General features: G+C 49.4%; 1 protein-coding gene across 1 annotated transcript in view; it reads left to right on the plus strand.

Moving 5' to 3' along the window:
* NECAB3 (N-terminal EF-hand calcium binding protein 3) overlaps positions 1–19,027 on the plus strand; it is a 106,268-nt gene that overhangs the window by 16,868 nt on the left and 70,373 nt on the right. Inside the window, exons 2-3 of the mRNA XM_074969778.1 lie at positions 11,834–11,858; positions 17,149–17,257. Coding sequence (XP_074825879.1) covers positions 11,834–11,858; positions 17,149–17,257 — 134 coding nt within the window. The remainder of the gene's footprint in view (positions 1–11,833; positions 11,859–17,148; positions 17,258–19,027) is intronic.

Here is a 19,027-nt window from a genome sequence, read left to right on the forward strand (position 1 = left end):
AGGCAGGGAGCATGCGGAGCAGCCTGGATTGCAGGATGCACTCTGGGGGAGGCCAGGATTTGAGGGCTGGGTGGGGAGCTCTGCGAGAGGCTGGGAATATGGGGGGCTGGGTGGGGAGCTCTGGGAGAGGCTGGGAATGTGGGGGGCTGGATGGGGAGCTTTGGAAGAGGCTGTCAATGTGGGGGGCTGCGTGGGGAGCTCAGGGAGAGGATGAGAATCTGGGGGGCTGGGAGAGGAGCTCAGGAAGAGCCTGGGAATGTGGGGGGCTGGGCAGGGAGCTCAGGGAGACGCTGGGGATGTTTGGGGCTGGGTGGGGAGCTCAGGGAGAAGGTGGGAATGGGAGGAGGCTGTGAGTGCAGGAGGGTTAAATGGGGCATGGTCCACGTGCTACTGTCCCCCTGCACAGGAGTAAATTTCCCCGTTCTGCTCAGTGCTGTACCAGCAGTGGCAAACCGCTGGCATCTCAACCAAGAAGGGGCGTGAGTGAGGAGCTAATGCTCAGAGAGATGCCTGGTAATGCTCGTTGATTAGCACAAATGGGTTAGGATAGCTGACGTGGGAAGGCACAGAGCCTTGCTCCTGAAATGCATGTGTAATTAAACGTACGTGTGTGTGTGTGTGTGTGTGTGTGTGTGTAATAACTCCATGTGCTGAGCTCAGCAGAATGGAAGCTGCAAATGCAAGATACAGCAGTGGCTGGGTGCAGACCGCTCCCACTCTGCGGCTTTGGTATCCAGGGGAGAGTTTGCTTTGACTCCAGAGAACAGGCTTCTGTTGTGTCCTTTGTGACTGCCATAAATAAAGCCCAAACATTTACTCAGGGAGGGAAATGGGTTGTGGGCCACAAGTCCCCGCACCCCTCTTTAATCGCTGCATGTGGACAGGATCCACAGTGGCCAATGTTCAACCCCCCGGCTATGCACCTCAGAGCGGCTGAGGCCAAACCGAGAGCTCCCCAGAGCTGATGGATCAGAGGTGTTAGCCCGAAAAGAGGAGACGCTTTGAAAAGATCAAACGTGGCTGTGAAGTTTGTTAGCTGCATTTGTGCCGTTCTCGTGGTCCCCCTTCAATCCATGACTCCCAGCATTAAAAACCTCCCTTTTATTGACTCTCACGCAGCTCAGCTTCAGTTACGCAGGTCGTGCAGGGAAAGTCTCCTGTAGTTCTGGCTTTCCTAGCACACAGGAATGAGCACAGTGAACTCCGGGAGATGTGCCAAAGCTTTTTGCTCATTCCTTAATCACAGACATCGGCATGGCTGCAAAATAGCTCTGAGCTGGGGGATGGCGAGGAAAGGGCCGAGAGCAGCAGATTTAGCCATTGCTCGACCAGCTGGTCTGAATTTCTGACCTCAGCGACCCCCCCCCCCCCCGCGATGAGAATGTCCTGCATGCTGCCCCCAGACTCTCACATCCTCTAGATCCTGGGTCCTCCGGGGTAGGAACTGACTTAGTCCTCTGGGTGTGCAGCACCCAGCACAATGGGGCCCTGATCCCACCTGGGTATTTTGGGCTCTATCACAAGGTACATATTGACTATTACTAATAAATAATAATTGGAAGATTCGTTAAAACAGTACTATTCTTAATGCGCAGAATAGTAGCACTTGCCTTCAGTCGATCTCAAAGTGCTCTGCAAAGGAGCGTAATGCCATCATTGCCATTTTATAGATTGGGAAACTGAGGCATTACAAAGGGATGTGATTTGCTCAAGGTGACCCAGCAGCAGAGCTAGGAGGAGAACCCAGCTATCCTGAGTGCAAGGCTGGTGCTCTAGCCACTAGACAACATTGCTTCCAGGTAATTCAACTCTCCCCAGCCTGTACAGTGACAGAGGCTGTACCTCATCTGCCCTCACTGCAGAGGGCACTGCAGAACACAACCAACAGCAGGTGCATCCCCACTGGCCCAGAGACCTGGAGGGAACAAGCGGAACGATCCCTCGGCCCACAGCAGATGAGCTGGAAGCCAGTGCAGACTCTGGAGGCGACACTTTAGTATGCCTGGCTCCATCACATACAGCCGAGTGCTTGTGTCTGCGGCTGGAGACGAACTGGAAGGTTTGGGGGGCTGTACAAGCCGGCACTGCGGAAGTTCAGAGGGTTTTTCTGTTGTATTTGGTCTTAAATGAAACTCGTTTTCAGGCTGATGCTGATCAGTTTGTAGCTTTCGGTTTGGTTTGGAGCGAGAGCTCACTTCACCTGCCCAGTGCATCTGATTTAAAATAGGAATGAATTGTTACTCACAGTTCTATCGTCCATATCAAAGGCTCTCCCGGGAACCTGATTGGGATTGCTTTGCCACTCACTGCATTGCAGCTCCCCTGGGCTGGAGTGTGGTAAATGTTTTACATCAAAAAGCAACATAGCCGAGCAGGCTAAGCTTGGAAGGCAAGAAGAATATTGTGTCCAAGTCAAATGACAGAGGGAGTTTAACACAGGCAGACTGTGATTACCTACACTGGACCGTGCCTGGGACACGGCAGCCGACACCCCACTTCTGTGACAAGAGCCACCACGCTGCATTACCAACACAAGTTTCGAGTGGCCATTCTGTGCCATCGGCATGACGGGACCTCCTGCAGCACAGCACCCTTAGGCCCTCTCCTGAGGCGTAGATGTGGGACTAACTCGGGGAAAGGGGCCCCCTGCAGAGTCACTGCAGCACGTAGGCGTGCCTCCACCCCCCAATCCAGGCACCTACGCTGCCCAGCTGGGGTGCCTGCGGAACAAGGTGGGAGGGTGTTGGTGCTCAACCGGCTGGTTCTGCCCATGCTCCGGCACTGGCTCAACACCTTGAGCCCAGCCCCGGGGATCCTGGCCTGGCTTCAGAGGTTAGCTCTGGAGTTCTTTGGGCCAGGACTGCACTGGGTCTCTGCAGGGGTTTCGAGTCTTCCTGTGGAGGAGCGGGGACAGGGCCTGCTCAGCCTTTGCAGCCAGGTCCATGTCTTCCGTCTCCAGGCCCTGCAGAGACCCCTTTATTTTGCAGGTAGTCCGGCATGGAGCATGTTGGCATACGCCTTCCTCTTCCGCCTCCGAGGGCTCCGATATGATGAGCAGCTCTTTTTTCTTCATCCGGGGGGTCTTCTGTGAGACCTCTCTGAGCTGCTGGTCTTCTACCAGGACCTCCTCTGGACCTGGAAGCTGGTCTCGGCGACAAGGTCCATGATGGCTGCTGAGGGGGCAGATCTCCTTGCAGAGCCCCTGCTACACAATCCCCAGCTCGGTGTGCAGGTGACAGAGTCCCCCTCAGTGTGCCGGAGGGTGGTCCTGGCAGGAACCACCCGAATTGGAGACCTTCTGGACTACGATTTGGGGGACTGGGTGGATCCCCTGGTGCTCTGTAAGTGCACGGGGCTCGCCACCCCTCATACTCCCTGGCACCTACTCCAGGAGGTGAGGGCAGCCTTACTGCCCACCTCTTGGGCCTCCCTTGAGTGGGTCCTGCAGGAGGGTGCTCCCTGCCCACCCCGGCCCTCCAGACCTTGTTATAGGCCCCTTGCCACGAGCCCCCTGATTCCCCTTGCATTACTTGCACGCAGTCATGCAGCCGGCTCGTTTCTGAATCGCGCCTGGGGAACAGATGTACACCTTTGTGCACCACACGTTCCATTTCCTCACTCTTGTATCTGGCCAGGACACCAAGTGGTGGGACCTTCTACCACCTGTGGAGGGTGAGGAACCCCGGTGGGCCAGTCTGTATTCCACCCTGGTCCCATGGCCCACCGGGGATATCAGCTGGCTGCTCCTTCATGAAGCCGTGAGCACGGGCGTGTATCTGGCACGGTTCACCCCCCTCCCTGACACACGCCCCTTCTGTGGCGTCAGGGAGACCCTTCTCCTCAGGTTCTGGTTGCAGTTTTCCCCGCAGCTCCTGATCTATGCTTACTCCATCTGTGGCCCCACTCGTCATCCTCCTCCTGGTGCTGGCCAAGGTGGCCGTCTATAAAACCAGGAGAAGGATGCTGGACAGGGAGGTGTTCTGTGACTGTGGGACTATTTCCATTCCTCCCTTGGTTCACGTATCCGCGCAGAGTTCCTCTGGGCCGCGTCCACTCATAGGTGCTGAAACTAGGGGTGCTGGGGGTGCTGCAGCACCTCCTGGCTTGAAGTGGTTTCCATCATATCCAGGGTTTACACTTTGATTCAATGGCTCTCAGAACCCCCACTGTACACATTGTTCCAGCGCCCCTGCGTTTGCTGGCTCCCTAGACACCTTTGAGGAGCAGTGGGCACTGCAGACTCTGCTCAGTATCCCCCTCAGGATCCCTGATTTTGAACCTGTAACCGTCACTCCTGTCCCTGGTTTATCATTTGTTGTCCCCCAGATTCATTTGAGTTCTTGGCTCAGTAGCTCCTCCCCTTATGCTGAGGGAGGGGCCTTCACCCTGGGAACTCAATAGGTGCAGAACAAGGTGGTGCCTTCTTTGCTCACCCGAATGTGCACCCAGTCCTGCAAGCCATCTGTGCCCAGAGCTCCCATAAACATCAGTGCGAGTTCCATGCCCAGGGACACATGGGACTGGCCCTTGCATTTGCATGTTGCCTTTGTGATTCTATTGTCCCTGAGACCATGAATGCAAAATCAGAAAAGATCAACATGCAAGAAAGCAAAGTGGAGAGAGCCCCTCCATCCCCCACCTGGGTGGGGCTTTGCTCTAAAATCCAGAGAAATCCCCAGTGGAGGAAAATGCAGGTTTCCTTATTGAGTGGTAGGCTGGAAAGCTCCAAAGTGCATCAGCCAGTCCTAATGGGCTCTGAGAGAGCACAGAGCAGAACAGCCTGGCCTGACTCAAAGCCTGTATCCCCCAGGTACCTATTACCTAACACTGGCAGGATCTGGGCTAGTTTATATCCCTGAGGCAGCACAAGATGGGGAGGAGAGGTGTGTGTTCTGCTGCAGACTGCATCCTTCTGCTGAGGCTCTGCACACTCACTAAGGGGGAAGCATGATGAGGAGTGGGTAAAAGCCAGGGCTTTGGGAGTGTGACCAGCATAATAAAATCCCTCTCCCCGGCCACAGGACAAAGGGCTTCTTAGGGGAGAAGCTGCAGAGGTTCCTACAGGACGTTAGTATAGAGGGCAGGAATGCATACGGAAGCAGGAAACTCACAGTAACCCAGTGCTTGCCCCAAAAGAAGGGGAATGTAGAGAAGTGAAAAAAACATTTCAAAGGGCTAAATTCTGCATCCAGGGGAGCTCTTCACCCATTTATGCCAGCAAAGAATTTGGCTTGTGACGTCTAAATGTTCTGTCTGGTACGTGAGTTACCGCCACAAAATCTGGGTGTTCAGATGCAGAGGGCCTAGTTCATGCACGGATGCAAACAACAGAGATAATGATGGGTATGAAAGGGACCAGCACACTTCCTACTCATAACTGGCCTCTAGTTCCCAGGTTCATTCCTAGAGACCTTTTAGAACATAGGGACAATACTTGCTGGCCTCCAATCTTCTGATACAGTACCTGGTTTTAACAAGAAGTCGGGTAGACCAATAATAGACATCGGAAAAGCAAATTGTAACAAACTCTACAGAAGATTCAAGAAAGAGGCTGAGATGGTTTGGACACATGTCAGGAATGGACCATCTGGGGCAATACATGCCAGAGTGCAAGGAACTAGAAACAGAGGAAAACCGAGGATGTGTTGGATAGACCTGGTGAAGAATGACATGGAACCAAAAGGTTTAAACAAGAATGAAACTCTGAAGCTGGTACAAGATAGAAAGTGGTGGAAAGATTTCATTTGGCCCAGTCATTGCTGTTGAGCTGATGGATGGGAATCAAAGAGATGAAAGAGAAAAAAACCCATAATGCCACTATATAAATCCAGGCTCCGGCCACACCTTGAATGCTGCGTGCAGTTCTGATCACCCCATCTTAAAAAGATATATTAGAATTGGAAAAGGTCCAGGTAAGGGCAACAAAAATGACTAAGGATATGGAACAGCTTTTGTATGAAGAGAGATTAAAAAGACGGGGACTTTTCAGCTTGGAAAAGAGACGATTAATGGGGGATACGACAGAGGTCTATAAAATCATGAATTGTATGGAGAACGTGAATAACAAAGTGTGTTTTACCTCTTCCCGTAACACAAGAACCAAGGGTCACCCAATGAAATTAATAAGCAGCAGGCTTAAGACAAACAGAAGGAAGTACTACTTCACCCAACACACAGTTAACCTGTGGAACTCTTTGCCAGGGGATGCATAGGTGCCAACTTCTCCTGGCGCTGGTGGGTGCTCGCCCCCCCCCGGCCCTGCCCCCACTCCACCCCTGCCCTGCCGCCATTGGAACCCCTTCCCCAAAGTCCCGCCCCCTCCCTGCCCCATTGGACTCCTTCCCCAAATCCCCGCCCCAGCCCTGCCTCTTCCCTGCCTCCTCCCCTGAGTGCGCCGCGTTCCCGCTCCTCCCACCTCCCTCCCACAGCTTGTTACACTGTGAAACAGCTGTTTTGCGGTGGCAAGCACTGGGAGGAGACGGAGGTGGAGGTGAGCTGAGCTGAGGCGGTGGGGCGGGGCCGGGAGCTTGGCTGCTGGTGGGTGCAGAGCACCCACCAATTTTTCCCTGTGGGTGCTCCAGCACCGGAGCACCCACAGAGTCGGTGCCTATGAGGGGATGTTGTGAAAGCCTAAACTAAAATGGGGTTAAAAAAAAATGAGATAAGTTCATGGAGGACAGTTCCTTCAATGGCTATTAGCCGAGATGGTCAGGGACACAACCCCATGCATGTCCCTAGCCTCTGATTGCCAGAAGCAGGGAATGGATGATGGGATGGATCACTCAATGATTGCCTGATCTGTTCATTCCCTCTGAAGCACCTAGAATCATAGAATAATAGAGTTAGAAGGGACTTCAAGGGTCCTCTACTCCAACCCCCTGCCAAGATGCATCTAAACCATCCAAGACAGATGGCTATCCAGCCACGAAGCAGTGCCACGAAGCAGTGCATGAACTGGCATTGGCCACCATCAGAAGACAGGATACTGGGGTAGATGAACCATTGTTCTGACCCATTATGGCTGTTTTGATGTTCTTAAAGAAAATCTAAGGGAAAAAGGAGTTCAGGAGAGCTGGCAGTTTCTCAAAGGGACAATAGTAGGTGCAATAGTAAACCATCCCAGTGTGAAGGAAAGGTAGGAAGAATAGTAAGAGGCCACTGTGGCTGCATCAGGAGCCTAACAATCAAAAATGAAATCCTACAGGCAGTAGAAACATAGACAAATTGCTAAAGATGAGTACAAAAGGAATAGCACCAGTAGGGACTGTAATGATCTAGGGACTAGACCCCCCCATCTGCAAAGTCTGGCTCGCTGATGTTCCGACAGTGCTACCAGGAAGCCATGGAGCTGTCCGACTAAGGAGCAGTGTGGATAGTAGCTGATGAGGAAGTACGGCCCAAGAGACTCGGAGTGACAGTGCCCTGTGGCCCTCTGATTGGCCAAGGGCCCTATTTAATCCCAGGGGTTGGCCCAGGAAGATGGCTGTGCATCTTTGGCCCGCTGCAATGCCAGACTTTGTTTGGTGTCCTGATCTCTGGACTGTGACTCTGACTTTTGCCTCCAGATTCCAGCCTGGTACTACCTCTGGACTCTGACCCTGGCCTGACTCTGACCCTGGTTCTTGTGATTCCTCCAACTCCTGCTTGATGACTACCATCCCTGGTGGGAAGACCTCAGTCTAGCTTTGACTGCTAGGCCAGACTGCCCATGCCCTGGTCCCTTACAGGGACAAAATGAGAAAGGCAAAGGCACAAAATGAGTTATACCTAATAAGGGACATAAAAAGCAATGAGAAGAGGTTCTATACAGGCCCACCACCAGGGGGAAAAAGGGGCAATTGCCCAGTGGCCTGGGCGATTTTAAAGGACTAGAAACACAGAACTGCAGGGCTGACAGGGATCAATTGTTCTCTGTGTACACTGACAGTAGGACAAGAAGTAATGGGCTTAATCTGCAGCAAGGGAGAATTAGGTTAGATAATAGGAAGAACTTTCTAACTAGAAGGATAGTTAAGGCTGCCTAGGGAGGTTTTAAGAACAGGTTGGACAATCACCTGTCAGGGGAGCTCTGAGTTTATTTGGTCCTGCCTCAGCGCCGGGGGCTGGACTAGACGACCTCCCGAGGTCCCTGTCCGCCCTGCCATTCTGTGTTTCTACATTTTTATTAGCAGCTCAGCTGCTTATTCTTGTGTACTGTCTGAGCTCATGGATGATACTATCCATTCCTGGGGATATGCTGCTCTTCAGTGTATCAGTTCCTTTCAGCACCACCTCCTCTGTCTCTACCAACTACCAGAAACAAGTAGGTCTGGGGTAGGAATACTCCCAACGTCCTGGGTGGGAAAAAGCAAGGCAAAGAAATCATTTATCTACTCTGAAGCAACCTTATTTGCTTCTTTCACCTTATGTTGGCCCAGCTGAACCCCTGATTCTTTCACAGACCTCCTGTTTCTGAGGTACTTGATGGGTCTCTTGCTATTTGTTTTTATATCAGAGGGTGAGATTTGCAAAAGCACCTTAGTGACTAGAAGCAGGAGACCTTCTAATTTTCAACGTGATTTGTGCAGTGAAATCGCTTGGGTGCTTTTGAAAACTTATTTCAACTTCCCTCTTCGCATGGTTCCTGCTTTCCCTTTGACTTTGCACCTACCATTGTTCCGTATTATTATTGTCTCTACAATGAGATTCGGGCTTCTCACTGTGCGTCGCTCCGAAGACTGGAATGTCGGAGTCAGCATGAAGTGGTGGTAGCAATTGCCAGCATGGCTGAGAGCTCTTTTCGGTCCGAGTATCACCGGGTTCCCCCATCCCTGGGTTTCGTGGCCTGCTACTGTCCAATTTTAAGTTCTCAGCCATTTTGACTTTACACATTATACCCCTGCAACATCAGGGCATGTGTCTCTGCCACGCCAAGAGTCCTAGACCATGATGGTATCAGAGGTATGGCCATCACCGCTCTTACACCACAGCTTCACTGGTTGTCTGAGAGACTGCACAGATGGGCGAGCTGCCACAGTTCCTCAAAACCACCCACACAACAACACAACCAGCACACAATACCACAAACACATCGTCCCTCATGTCACACACCCCTGATTTGCACCTGCACAAATCAGCACGAATCTCATAGCACAACACAAGACTGTGCACAAATCAACACAATTCTCCCAGCACAACACACACAGTTGAGGGCACACACCCCCAACTCACACTTACCATAAAGCCACGAGAGTCCCCAGTCCATCGCTAGTTATTTGGACTGTGGTAGCACCTCGCAGGCCCAGCCTCGACCAGGACCCCATTGTGTTAGGTCTGTGCACACACTGAATAAAAAGATGTTCCCTGCCACAAGGAACTTCCAGTCTAGTTTATGCTTCTTTCTACTGGCTGCACTGAAGCTGGATTTCCATTTTCAGACTGATCGCTGTTCGGTTTCACCAGTTAACCACACTGTTTTTATACCTTGCCTCCCTGCTCTCTGTTTTGCTTGAGAGTATTTTGTGAGGCTTCAGTAACCTCCAGGACAAATCTACAGATTTTAGTCTCCCCACCTTTGACTTTCAGTTGTCTTTGACTAGCTCCAGACTAGCAGCCCCCTTGTAATGGGGTTCCATCAGATGAGGAGGGCAGTGCTAGGAAACACCCAGGGATTGTGCTGCAGGAAGTGGTGGTGGGGATGATTAATTAGATCGCACGTGGTAAACGATTCCCCCCGTGGCTGGTATTGCCCAACTGAGGGAGCTATGTGGGCTTTACATCTTCCTCTGGAGCACTGATGGACACAGAGTAGTGGATTCGATAGACCATTGGTCTGCCTTGGTACGGCCCAAGGTGGGATAGCTGACAGAATGGGTCCTTGGTCTGGTCTGGTGTGGCTCAAGGTAGGCTAGCTGATGGAATGAGTCATTGATCTGTTGTGTATGTCCCAAGGTGGGCTAGCCAACGGAATGGGTTTTTGGTCTGCTCTGGTATGGCCCAACGTGGGATAGCCAACGGAATGGGTTCTTGGTCTGCTCTGGTGTAGCCCAAGGCTGGCCAGCAGGTAGAATGGGCCATTGATCTGTTGTGTATAGCCCACAATGGGCTAGCTGACAGAATGGGCCATTGATCTGTTGTGTATGGCCCAAGGTGGGCTATCACATGGAATGGATCATAGGTCTGTTCCGTTTGAGCAGGACTTCTAACACTATTCTGTTACCGAGGCGCACAGCCTGTGAAGTGACTGCCTCTCAATGTAAGGTTATTTCCCTTTTTTACGTTTTCATTATAATGTGACTAAAAGTCACACAAGCTTTGATCAGATATAACCTCCCGAACACAATACAGCTCTGGGCCCTCACAGCCCGGCACATTATAACACTGCTGCAGCATCTTTGGCGTGACTTACAAATGAACAGGATACTCCTCAATTCATCTGAAGTCAGCCAAGCGTGTACTGATTGCCAACCAATACCAGAGGAATGAAGCGGGGAGGGAGATCCCCTTAACAGTAGCTCAGCTCATCTGCTTTTGAGGTGTGTGGGTGGCAGGTCAAAGCAAGTGATAATTTCTTCTCCACCTCCTGCCTAGTATTATCCATTTTCTTTCATCAGCCTCCAAAGAAATCAGTACAAATTGTATCAGATGTGAAACAAAGGAACAGATTACCCCATTATCCAGAATTATTTTAGCCAGAAAACTGACTTTCTGTAGCCAGCTCCTTCATCATACCCAGGATGACTCTTACGTGCATGTTGTAGTGGGCACAGAATCAGCTACTGCTCTGCCCGCACCAGAGGGGGAGGAGTTTTGCTGCTGGACGGGCTGCTGGTAAGGAAGATCATCTAGGGAAGGGAAGTCCCATTTCCTTAGTGCTGTTACTCAGGGATTTTTCTGATGGGTGAAATGCGGGAGGTGCTGCAGTAAGTGCTTAATGCTGTTGTCTTTTTAAGGAAGTGTGGCCTGGTGGAGAGTGCACTGGACCAGAATGGGCCTCAATAGACCTGGGTTCTATTCCTGGCTCCACCGCTGGCTGAATTACCATGGATGAATCACTGCTCTGTGCCTCAGTTTCCCCCTCTGTAAAATGGGCACAATGATACTGACTTCCTCTGTAAAACATTTTCAGATCAACTGGGGGGAAAACCCTCTATACGAGCTAGGTGTCATGGTAATTATTTTGTTTAAAGGAGCTGAAACATTGAAGACTTTAAGTAACAACCATGGTCACATGCTTGTTGCAGGTTGCAGGCCACATGCTGCAATCTGGTCCTTTCTAGTCTGGATCCCTCCATGCTCGCTTCTCTAAAGCAAGCAGAGGAACAAAAAAATGCTCTGTGCACATGCTGGAGTTTGCTAAATCATAGACAGGCATCCTCAGGGCTCTGTAGATTGGAGGAGAGAAACAGCTTGAATAGTTTGCAAAGGAAAATCTCCTCTGAGCAAACCCATCCCACAGTGGTAATTAACACTGCAAGGATGTGTCTACACAGCAGCAGGGAAGCTGCTTCCCCATGTGGGCAGGCAGACACATGCTAGCCCTGCTCCAGCTGGTGTTCTAAAAATAGCAGTGTGGCTGCAGTGGCATGGGCTGTGGCTTGAGCTAGCCACCACAATCCTGGCCAGCCCCCGGCACATACTCAGGTGGCTAGCCTGAGCCACAGCCCTTGCCACTGCTGTGTAGCCGTACCCCTAGTAATTTGGGTAGATTAGCACCTCATTAGGGGTCTGCAAATTGAGTGTCCTGATTTGCTCTGCAGCAGGGATTGGTGCTTTTCTGTCTCACTCAGGAATGAAAAGACGATGCCCTCTATCCCCAATGTTGTTACAACACGTTCTATGTTTTTCTTTTCAGGTTTTTCGACGAGCCGACAAGAACGGTGAGTACTCAGGACACGGTATCCTATTCTTGTTCCCAAGCTGCCTGTAGGAAAGTAGATTTAGTTCTTTCCCTATGGAGGTGTCTGCCAATAAAGTGACAAAGAAAAGAAAAACAGCTCACCGGCTGTGAGGAAAAGAGCTCTGAACCTTCTCATCCTCCTTCCCCTGCTGCCTCTGGGAAAGCCTTTAGGGAGATAAAGAAATGGAGCACAAGAATTGCCCGTCCAGATTAGACCAGTGGCCCACCTGCTCCGTAGATGTCTTTGACAGCTGCCCATGCAATAGCCCCTCCTCCTGGACAACAGAATAACTTGCTCCTAGGGGAAGTTTCTTCCTAGCCCTCTTATCCGTGGTTGGTTTGTGCCCCAGCTGTATGAGGGTCTCTGTCTGACTGCCTTTTGTGTGGGTAGCGATGTATTTATAGAACTTCTCCAGAATAACACAGGGCAACCGCAATTTACTAATTGTGTGAACCCAGCAAATAATCAACTGCCACCAAAAACAGCTTCCCTTCTGCAGATTTAAAATGAAATAAGGTGCTCTTGGGCTGAGAAACAAACCGAGCAGAAGTCGTATGGTTCTGTCTATAATGCCCTTCATATTCCAGGTGCACACGGAATGTGATCACATTTTCAGGGCACCCTGGCTCTCCTGATGTTTTGTAATTCAGGCCCTTCTAATCGCACACAGAACTTTGTGCAATCTCTCATTAAAACTGTCCCAGCTCGTGAGCCCTGTACTATACCTAGAGCCCTAGGCATCTGGGTTTGTTGCAACAGAGGAATAGGAGAGATGGCTAACCCCTGTCTGTAACCTGACAATCAGTGCTAACCCGTCTGCAGCACCCGGACCTGTGCTGTTTCCATTATCCATGCTGACCTCGATTCCAGGCCAGGCCTTTGCTCTTTCCCTGTAACCTGACGTTCATTTGATGATGCTGTTTCTGGTTTCATTTGAATTTGGCTGTTGTTGCATCCTCCCTGGCCCACGCTGAAAGCAAAGCAAGAACAGACCCCCAGGTAGCCCAGAGCTGGTGTCTGGCCTCCAATTGGCCAGGGCTAGAAAATGCAATCAGAGCACACTTTAACACATGCACATTATGGGCCTCATCCTCAGCTCACTTGTGCCAGATCTAGTTCCTCCCTACACCCGCCAGCACCTGTAAGACTGACGGCAGACAACAGGGGAGAAAGAAGAGTTCTGCATCCAGCAGTGCATTGACTTCGGCTGTTACGGGACTTCAGTGGGACTGGGTCCACCGTATGACTCAGCTGCTCCAGGATCAGAGGGGTGGCCGTGTTAGTCTGGATCTGTGAAAGCGGCAAAGAGTCCTGGGGCACCTTATAGACTAACAGACGTACTGGAGCATAAGCTTTCGTGGGTGAATACCCACTTCTTCAGATGCAAGAAGTGGGTATTCACCCACGAAAGCTTATGCTCCAGTACATCTGTTAGTCTATAAGGTGCCACAGGACTCTTTGCCCCTGGAAGAACTCATACATTCAGACCACAGCCACACAGCTACCTGGTTAGACTTTTGGACCAACAGGTCCCTTTCCAGTGAAGTCCTTGTCAGTCCCACAGGGCCCAGGGTTGAGAGCTGTGCCCATCCCTCGTTTTCCCTAGTTCTAGACCCTGCAGTAAATGTGCCTGACAGAAAGAAATTGGCCTTGAAATATTGTGCTAGACCCATGGATGAAAACACAGTTTGAGAGGAGTAATCCACTCTTCTAGCAAGCCCTCCTGTACTGGCTAATAGTCATTGAGTTTAAGGCCAGAAGGGACCACTAGACCATCCAGTCTGACCTCCTGTATATCATGGATCACCAACAGTACGCAGCACCTACGCACTAAACCCAACAACCAAAATGAGACCAAAGTAAATGATACCCACAGGAGACTGGACTGTTCTGTGCCCCACGCAGAGAACAGGAGGGTCGGAGGTGCCCCAGTGCCCGTGGCAGGGAAACGATTAAGTGAGATCTACCCAGACAATCCTGGCAAGTGACCTGCTGCAGGGAAGGTGACTCCTCCCCCCCTCAGATCATTGCCCATCTGCCCTGGGGGAAAATAGAACATGACAAGCCACATAGCCCAATGTGTTTACTGTTCTGCCAGCTCTGCAATGCAGAAGATGTGCCCCAGAGCCAGAGAGCAGCAAGCAGCCATTCAGCAAGGAGAACCCACTGTGACTGGTTCCTCCCGGGGCACCACCTGGAACTGGGGTACCATGGAGCCCTCTGACCCACCAGCCTGGGCTCCCTTTCACACTTTGCTGCTGTGACAATTTGCAGACACGCTCCCGGTCTTATACTTCCACCAGCATTCACACAGGCAGGGACACACCCAACTGCAGTTAAATGCAGGCTCTCTGACCAGCCACTGCGTGTGAACCAAAAATAAAGAGGCTACAGCCAAAATAAACCCCAGTTTTCCAGCCTAGGACTCCAGAGTGGTACCATCCTGCCTTGGGCCAAGTCCCAAACAGTATGAATTTATTATGCAGTTCGCGTCCCCCGCAATGTGGAGAGGAATATGCAACAGCCTCTCTGAGCTAAGATTCCCACACGCTTCACTCCAAACTCACTGGTTTAGATTAAAACATAAAATAAATTTATTAACTGTAAAAGATAGATTTTTAAATGGTTATAAGTGATAGCAAACAGATCAAAGCAAATTATCTAGCAAATAAACAAAAACACACAGCTTAATATGCTAGATACATTGGATATGAATAGCAGATTCTCACCCTAACGGATGGTACAGGCAGACTTGTAGATTCTTAAAGCACAAGCTGCATTAGCTTTACAGCTTGGGTTTTTCAGGTCTTCATAGACAGGCTAGAAATCCCTTTAGCCTGGGTCCAGCACTTCCCCCAGTTCAGTTTTTTTTCCCTCAGGTGTTTCTAGGAGTCTTCTTGTGTGGGGAGTGAAGAACAGCAGATGATGTCACTCCCTGCCTAAAAAAGCTTTAGCATACGGTGGGAACACTTTGTTTCAAAACTTGGTTCCCAGACTGGTTTGTGGAAAAATACTGACATCCCAAGATGGAATTCTGAATCATGTGGCCTGGTCACATGTCCTTGTAGAGTCATAGCAGCTATTACTTACTGGCTGTCTGGAGAGTTCACAGGAAGGCTCACCACATGGGAGATGAGCTTCTGCTAAGGCCTATTGTTTTCCCTAATGGCTCATTGCCCTGAATAGGCCCTTTCCAACCATCTATCTCGACTGAAAGCATCTTGTCTAGTGGGCGTTACCCAGGTGTAACTACATTTGAAGTACAGATACATAGTCAGTATTTATAACCTCAGATACAAAAATTATACATGCGTACAAATAGGATAATCATATTTAGCAAATCATAACTTTTCCAGTGACACCTCACATGACTTATCTTGTACAAAATGCATCATAATTATGTCATAATTAGATATTATAATAATATTACTATGACAAATATGGGGTGCAGCATGACACCCACTCCACCCCCAACAGCTGGAAGCCACTGGCTATGCCAGCTGGACTCTGATGGGAATATGTCTGTGTTTAAGAGATGAACCATGTAGTGTCCAGGGTCCTCCCGGGAATCACTCTGCCGAGTGGCCCTGACAAGGCAGGAAAAGGAGAGCTTGCCTTACAAATGCATTACAAATGTTTTGTAGCAACAGCAGCCAAAGCGGTCAGAGCCACATTCAAAGGAGCACTGTGGGCTCCGATCCCCTGCACCCACAACTCGATTCCTGGCTGTTTCCTTTCTCTGATCACTTGCCAAGCAGCATCTGATTGCTGCGTTTGCTGGCATAGAAGGGGGAGAACCGTATTTTACTCTTTTCCACTGTTATCCAGCAAGGCAGAGGATAACAGTCACTTGTGTGCCTGATGCGTCCCATGTCACTTTTTGCAAGAGTTGGGCGTTAGCCCTGGCATCCTTCTTAAACGCCAGTTTGGATAATAATATGCTGGCTCCCTCAAGATGTGACCACTTGTAGGTAGAGCAGGGGTCTGGGGATCAGGACACCCTGGGTTCTGTTCCTGGCACTTCCACTGACTCATGGTAACTTCCATATCTCTATTTCTTCATCTGAATTGCCACTCGCTTACACCAGCGTTACACAGGTATAACCCCGCTGGCTGCTTTGGCACTGAGGTATGAGTGAGAGGGGAATCAAGGCATAGAATTCAGAGGCCAAAGGCCTGATAACTCCTCCCAGTTTCTCTTTCATAGCTGGGTTATTCCCTTTGGTTTGGTTAGCCCCAGATTTCAGCTGTGGCAAGTGATTTGGGGAATCTCAGTTCTTAGGAACCCACTGTGAGACAACGGATATGCTGAGCCCTTGTCCTCTGAAAAGCAGGCCCCTTTAAGGCACCTTGCATTGGACTGCTAAAGACAGACATGCGTAATCACCAGGCCCTTTTGAAAATCTTCACTAGTTTGCTGTCAGGCTTAGTTTGAAATGCCCCCAGTGATGGGGCTTCAGCAGCTTCCTTTGGGAGACTGTCAGTGGCCCAGCAGATCTCAGTGTCAGCGATTTGATCCTTAGATTTTCCTTTCTTAAAATGGGGTTATAATACTGAACTGCAGGCATTTTGTGAGGCTTAATTAATGTGTGCTTGCAGTGTGCTTTGAGGGCCTCGCCTGGAACACGCTATAGAAGGACTAAGTGTTGTTGTTATTATTATTTATTTTATTATTTATTATTAGAGCTGTGCAAAGAACAGAAGTTCTGCTTGGTGAAGGATTCGGAGATTGCAAAATCTGACTTCATTCTGAATTGGAGAGAGAACTGGGGGCTGAATACTTTGGTCTCATTTGGGTTGGGGGGTTTAGTGTATGGTGATAACTGAACATTTTGAAACACTCCGAAGGAAAAGTTCCCCCCACACACACAATTTTTGTTTCAGTTCACTTCAGAAGTTTTATTGTGACACAATTCAACTTTAAAAATGTGTTTGTATTATAACGTAAACAAACGGGAAACGAAAAGTTCTTTCAAAATGCAAAATTGAAATGTTTCCTTCCCCAAATGTCGCTGCGATGTTTTGACAGTGTCGGGGCTCTTTTTCCTTGCTTCTCTTCCAAAACAAAATACTGGGGAAATCGACTTGATTTCATCAAGTATTTGTTTTGACAGCGCTGTGTCTTTTGATGGAATGTGGTTCCACTGAAATGTCTATGACCATACAGAACACTCCCAGTCAGCCCACGCTTCTTGTATAGACTTTACATGGCTGGATTCACTTCTCTTTGCAGCTGTATAATTCTTCCTCTCCTTTTATTTACACGCAGATGATGGCAAGCTGTCATTTGAAGAGTTTAAGAACTATTTTGCGGATGGGATTTTAAGCTCAGAGGAGCTGTGGGATCTGTTCAGTGGAATTGACAGGCATCATTCAGAGTAAGTACTATACTGTCCTAGTACAAGGACGTGAAGCAGGATTTAAAACTCCATTGTCTGTGAATAGGGTGACATTTGGAGATTGGTGCAAATAAACCTCTGCAATAAATATTAGGCATGAGATAAATCCACATCTTGGAATTGTCAGATATTAATATTCATTGAATACCAGATATGAATGTGGCTGCAGAGTCAGACATTTGGGGACAATCACTGTTAGATTTATGTGAATTCATTCCAAGCAACATTCATTTAAAAATCATGCTACAGCGGTTTGCAGTTTAAAAATCTGTTTCAGAAATACGCACCACTGTAAAACCACGTTAGAGCCGAGATAGAAACATGCAGTGAGATCAAAACAATGACAATTCTGTGGCGTGAGTGACACATGGGACCTCAATTCTCATTTACACGAAGGTTGCTTTACCCCACCCTGTCAGCATAAAGGGGCCTTCAGATGGGACTTAGAGTGACTGAGAATTGAGGCTACTTTCGATGAAAATAGTGAGCCGAATTCTGATTTCTATAGGCTGGAAATATCCTAGAGGAACAGTAGAGTTACTCCAGAATTCCACTGTTACGGAGATCAAAGCCTGCCCTAGTGTATTGTTCTATACAACGTACAGCCAGATGGCATGGAAATGTTGTATTTAATATTTGAACCAGAGTGAGGGCAAATTTCATTTTTTAAAATGATGGAGGCCAATTTTATCTCTGGCATATATCCATTTAATGAATGGAGTTGCACCAGGGAGGAATTTGGCCCTAGGTTTTCTACACCATCTGGGAGCAGATGGACTCTCTGATCTGAGTAGATCCTTAGCACGAGCAAGCAGAGTCTCAGACTGCTGGGCAGAGAGACCAGAAAATCTGTCATCTCTTTCCAACGCTTTCAAAGTCGTGGTATCTCAATAGCTCACAAACATTAATTACTTTCCCCCGCCCTATTGAGTTAACGCAGTTTTCCCTGCAGTAAGACAGGGAACTGAGGCACAGAAAGATGAAGGCCAGATCCTCAAAGGTATGTAGGCACCTAACTCCAAGTCTGTTGCAAAGCCAGGAACTAAACCTACGTCTCTTTTGCCTTAACCGCATTATAGACTCTAAGGTCAGAAAGGGACCATGCTGATCATCTAGTCTGACCTCCTGCACAACGCAGGCCACAGAACCTCACTCTCCCAGTTCTGTAATAGACCCCTAACCTCTGGCTGAGTTACTGAAGTCCTCAAACCATGGTCTAAAGATTTCAAGTTACTGAGAATCTACTGTTTACACTAGTTTAAACCTGCAACTGATTGTGCCCCGGGCTGCAGAGGAAGACAACCTACCCCTCCACCTCTACCCCCTGGGTTATAGTAGTAGCAAGATCAGGGCACCTGCTGTCTTTCCATTTCCACCATTCTGCAGGGTCTTCAGCATATGGACTACAGGGTTTAGCATGAGCGGTGACAGCTGTCACACCATGTTTGTGTTACCAGGGATTAGAGTCTGTTCAAATCTTCGCCTAGCAGCTACACGGACTTGTGAGCTCCAAGGGGGAGTCTGTTGTCAGGAGCCTGATTGCTGATTCTCTGCTCTGTCATCTCCAGCAGACTTTTCTCCCCTTAGCCAGGTTTCAGGTGGAAACGACAGCTTTTGCATTAGACCAGTTTGTCTTGGAGGTGAGACTGTGAACCTTAAAGTGAGCAACCAGCATGCAAGCTGCATCCTTGCTCAGATGCAACATGGCTGAACCACTCAGGCAGGATGACTTGTGAAATGGTTCCTGTT

This window comes from Natator depressus, chromosome 13, assembly GCF_965152275.1.
Source record: "Natator depressus isolate rNatDep1 chromosome 13, rNatDep2.hap1, whole genome shotgun sequence".
Classification (NCBI taxonomy): domain Eukaryota; kingdom Metazoa; phylum Chordata; order Testudines; family Cheloniidae; genus Natator; species Natator depressus.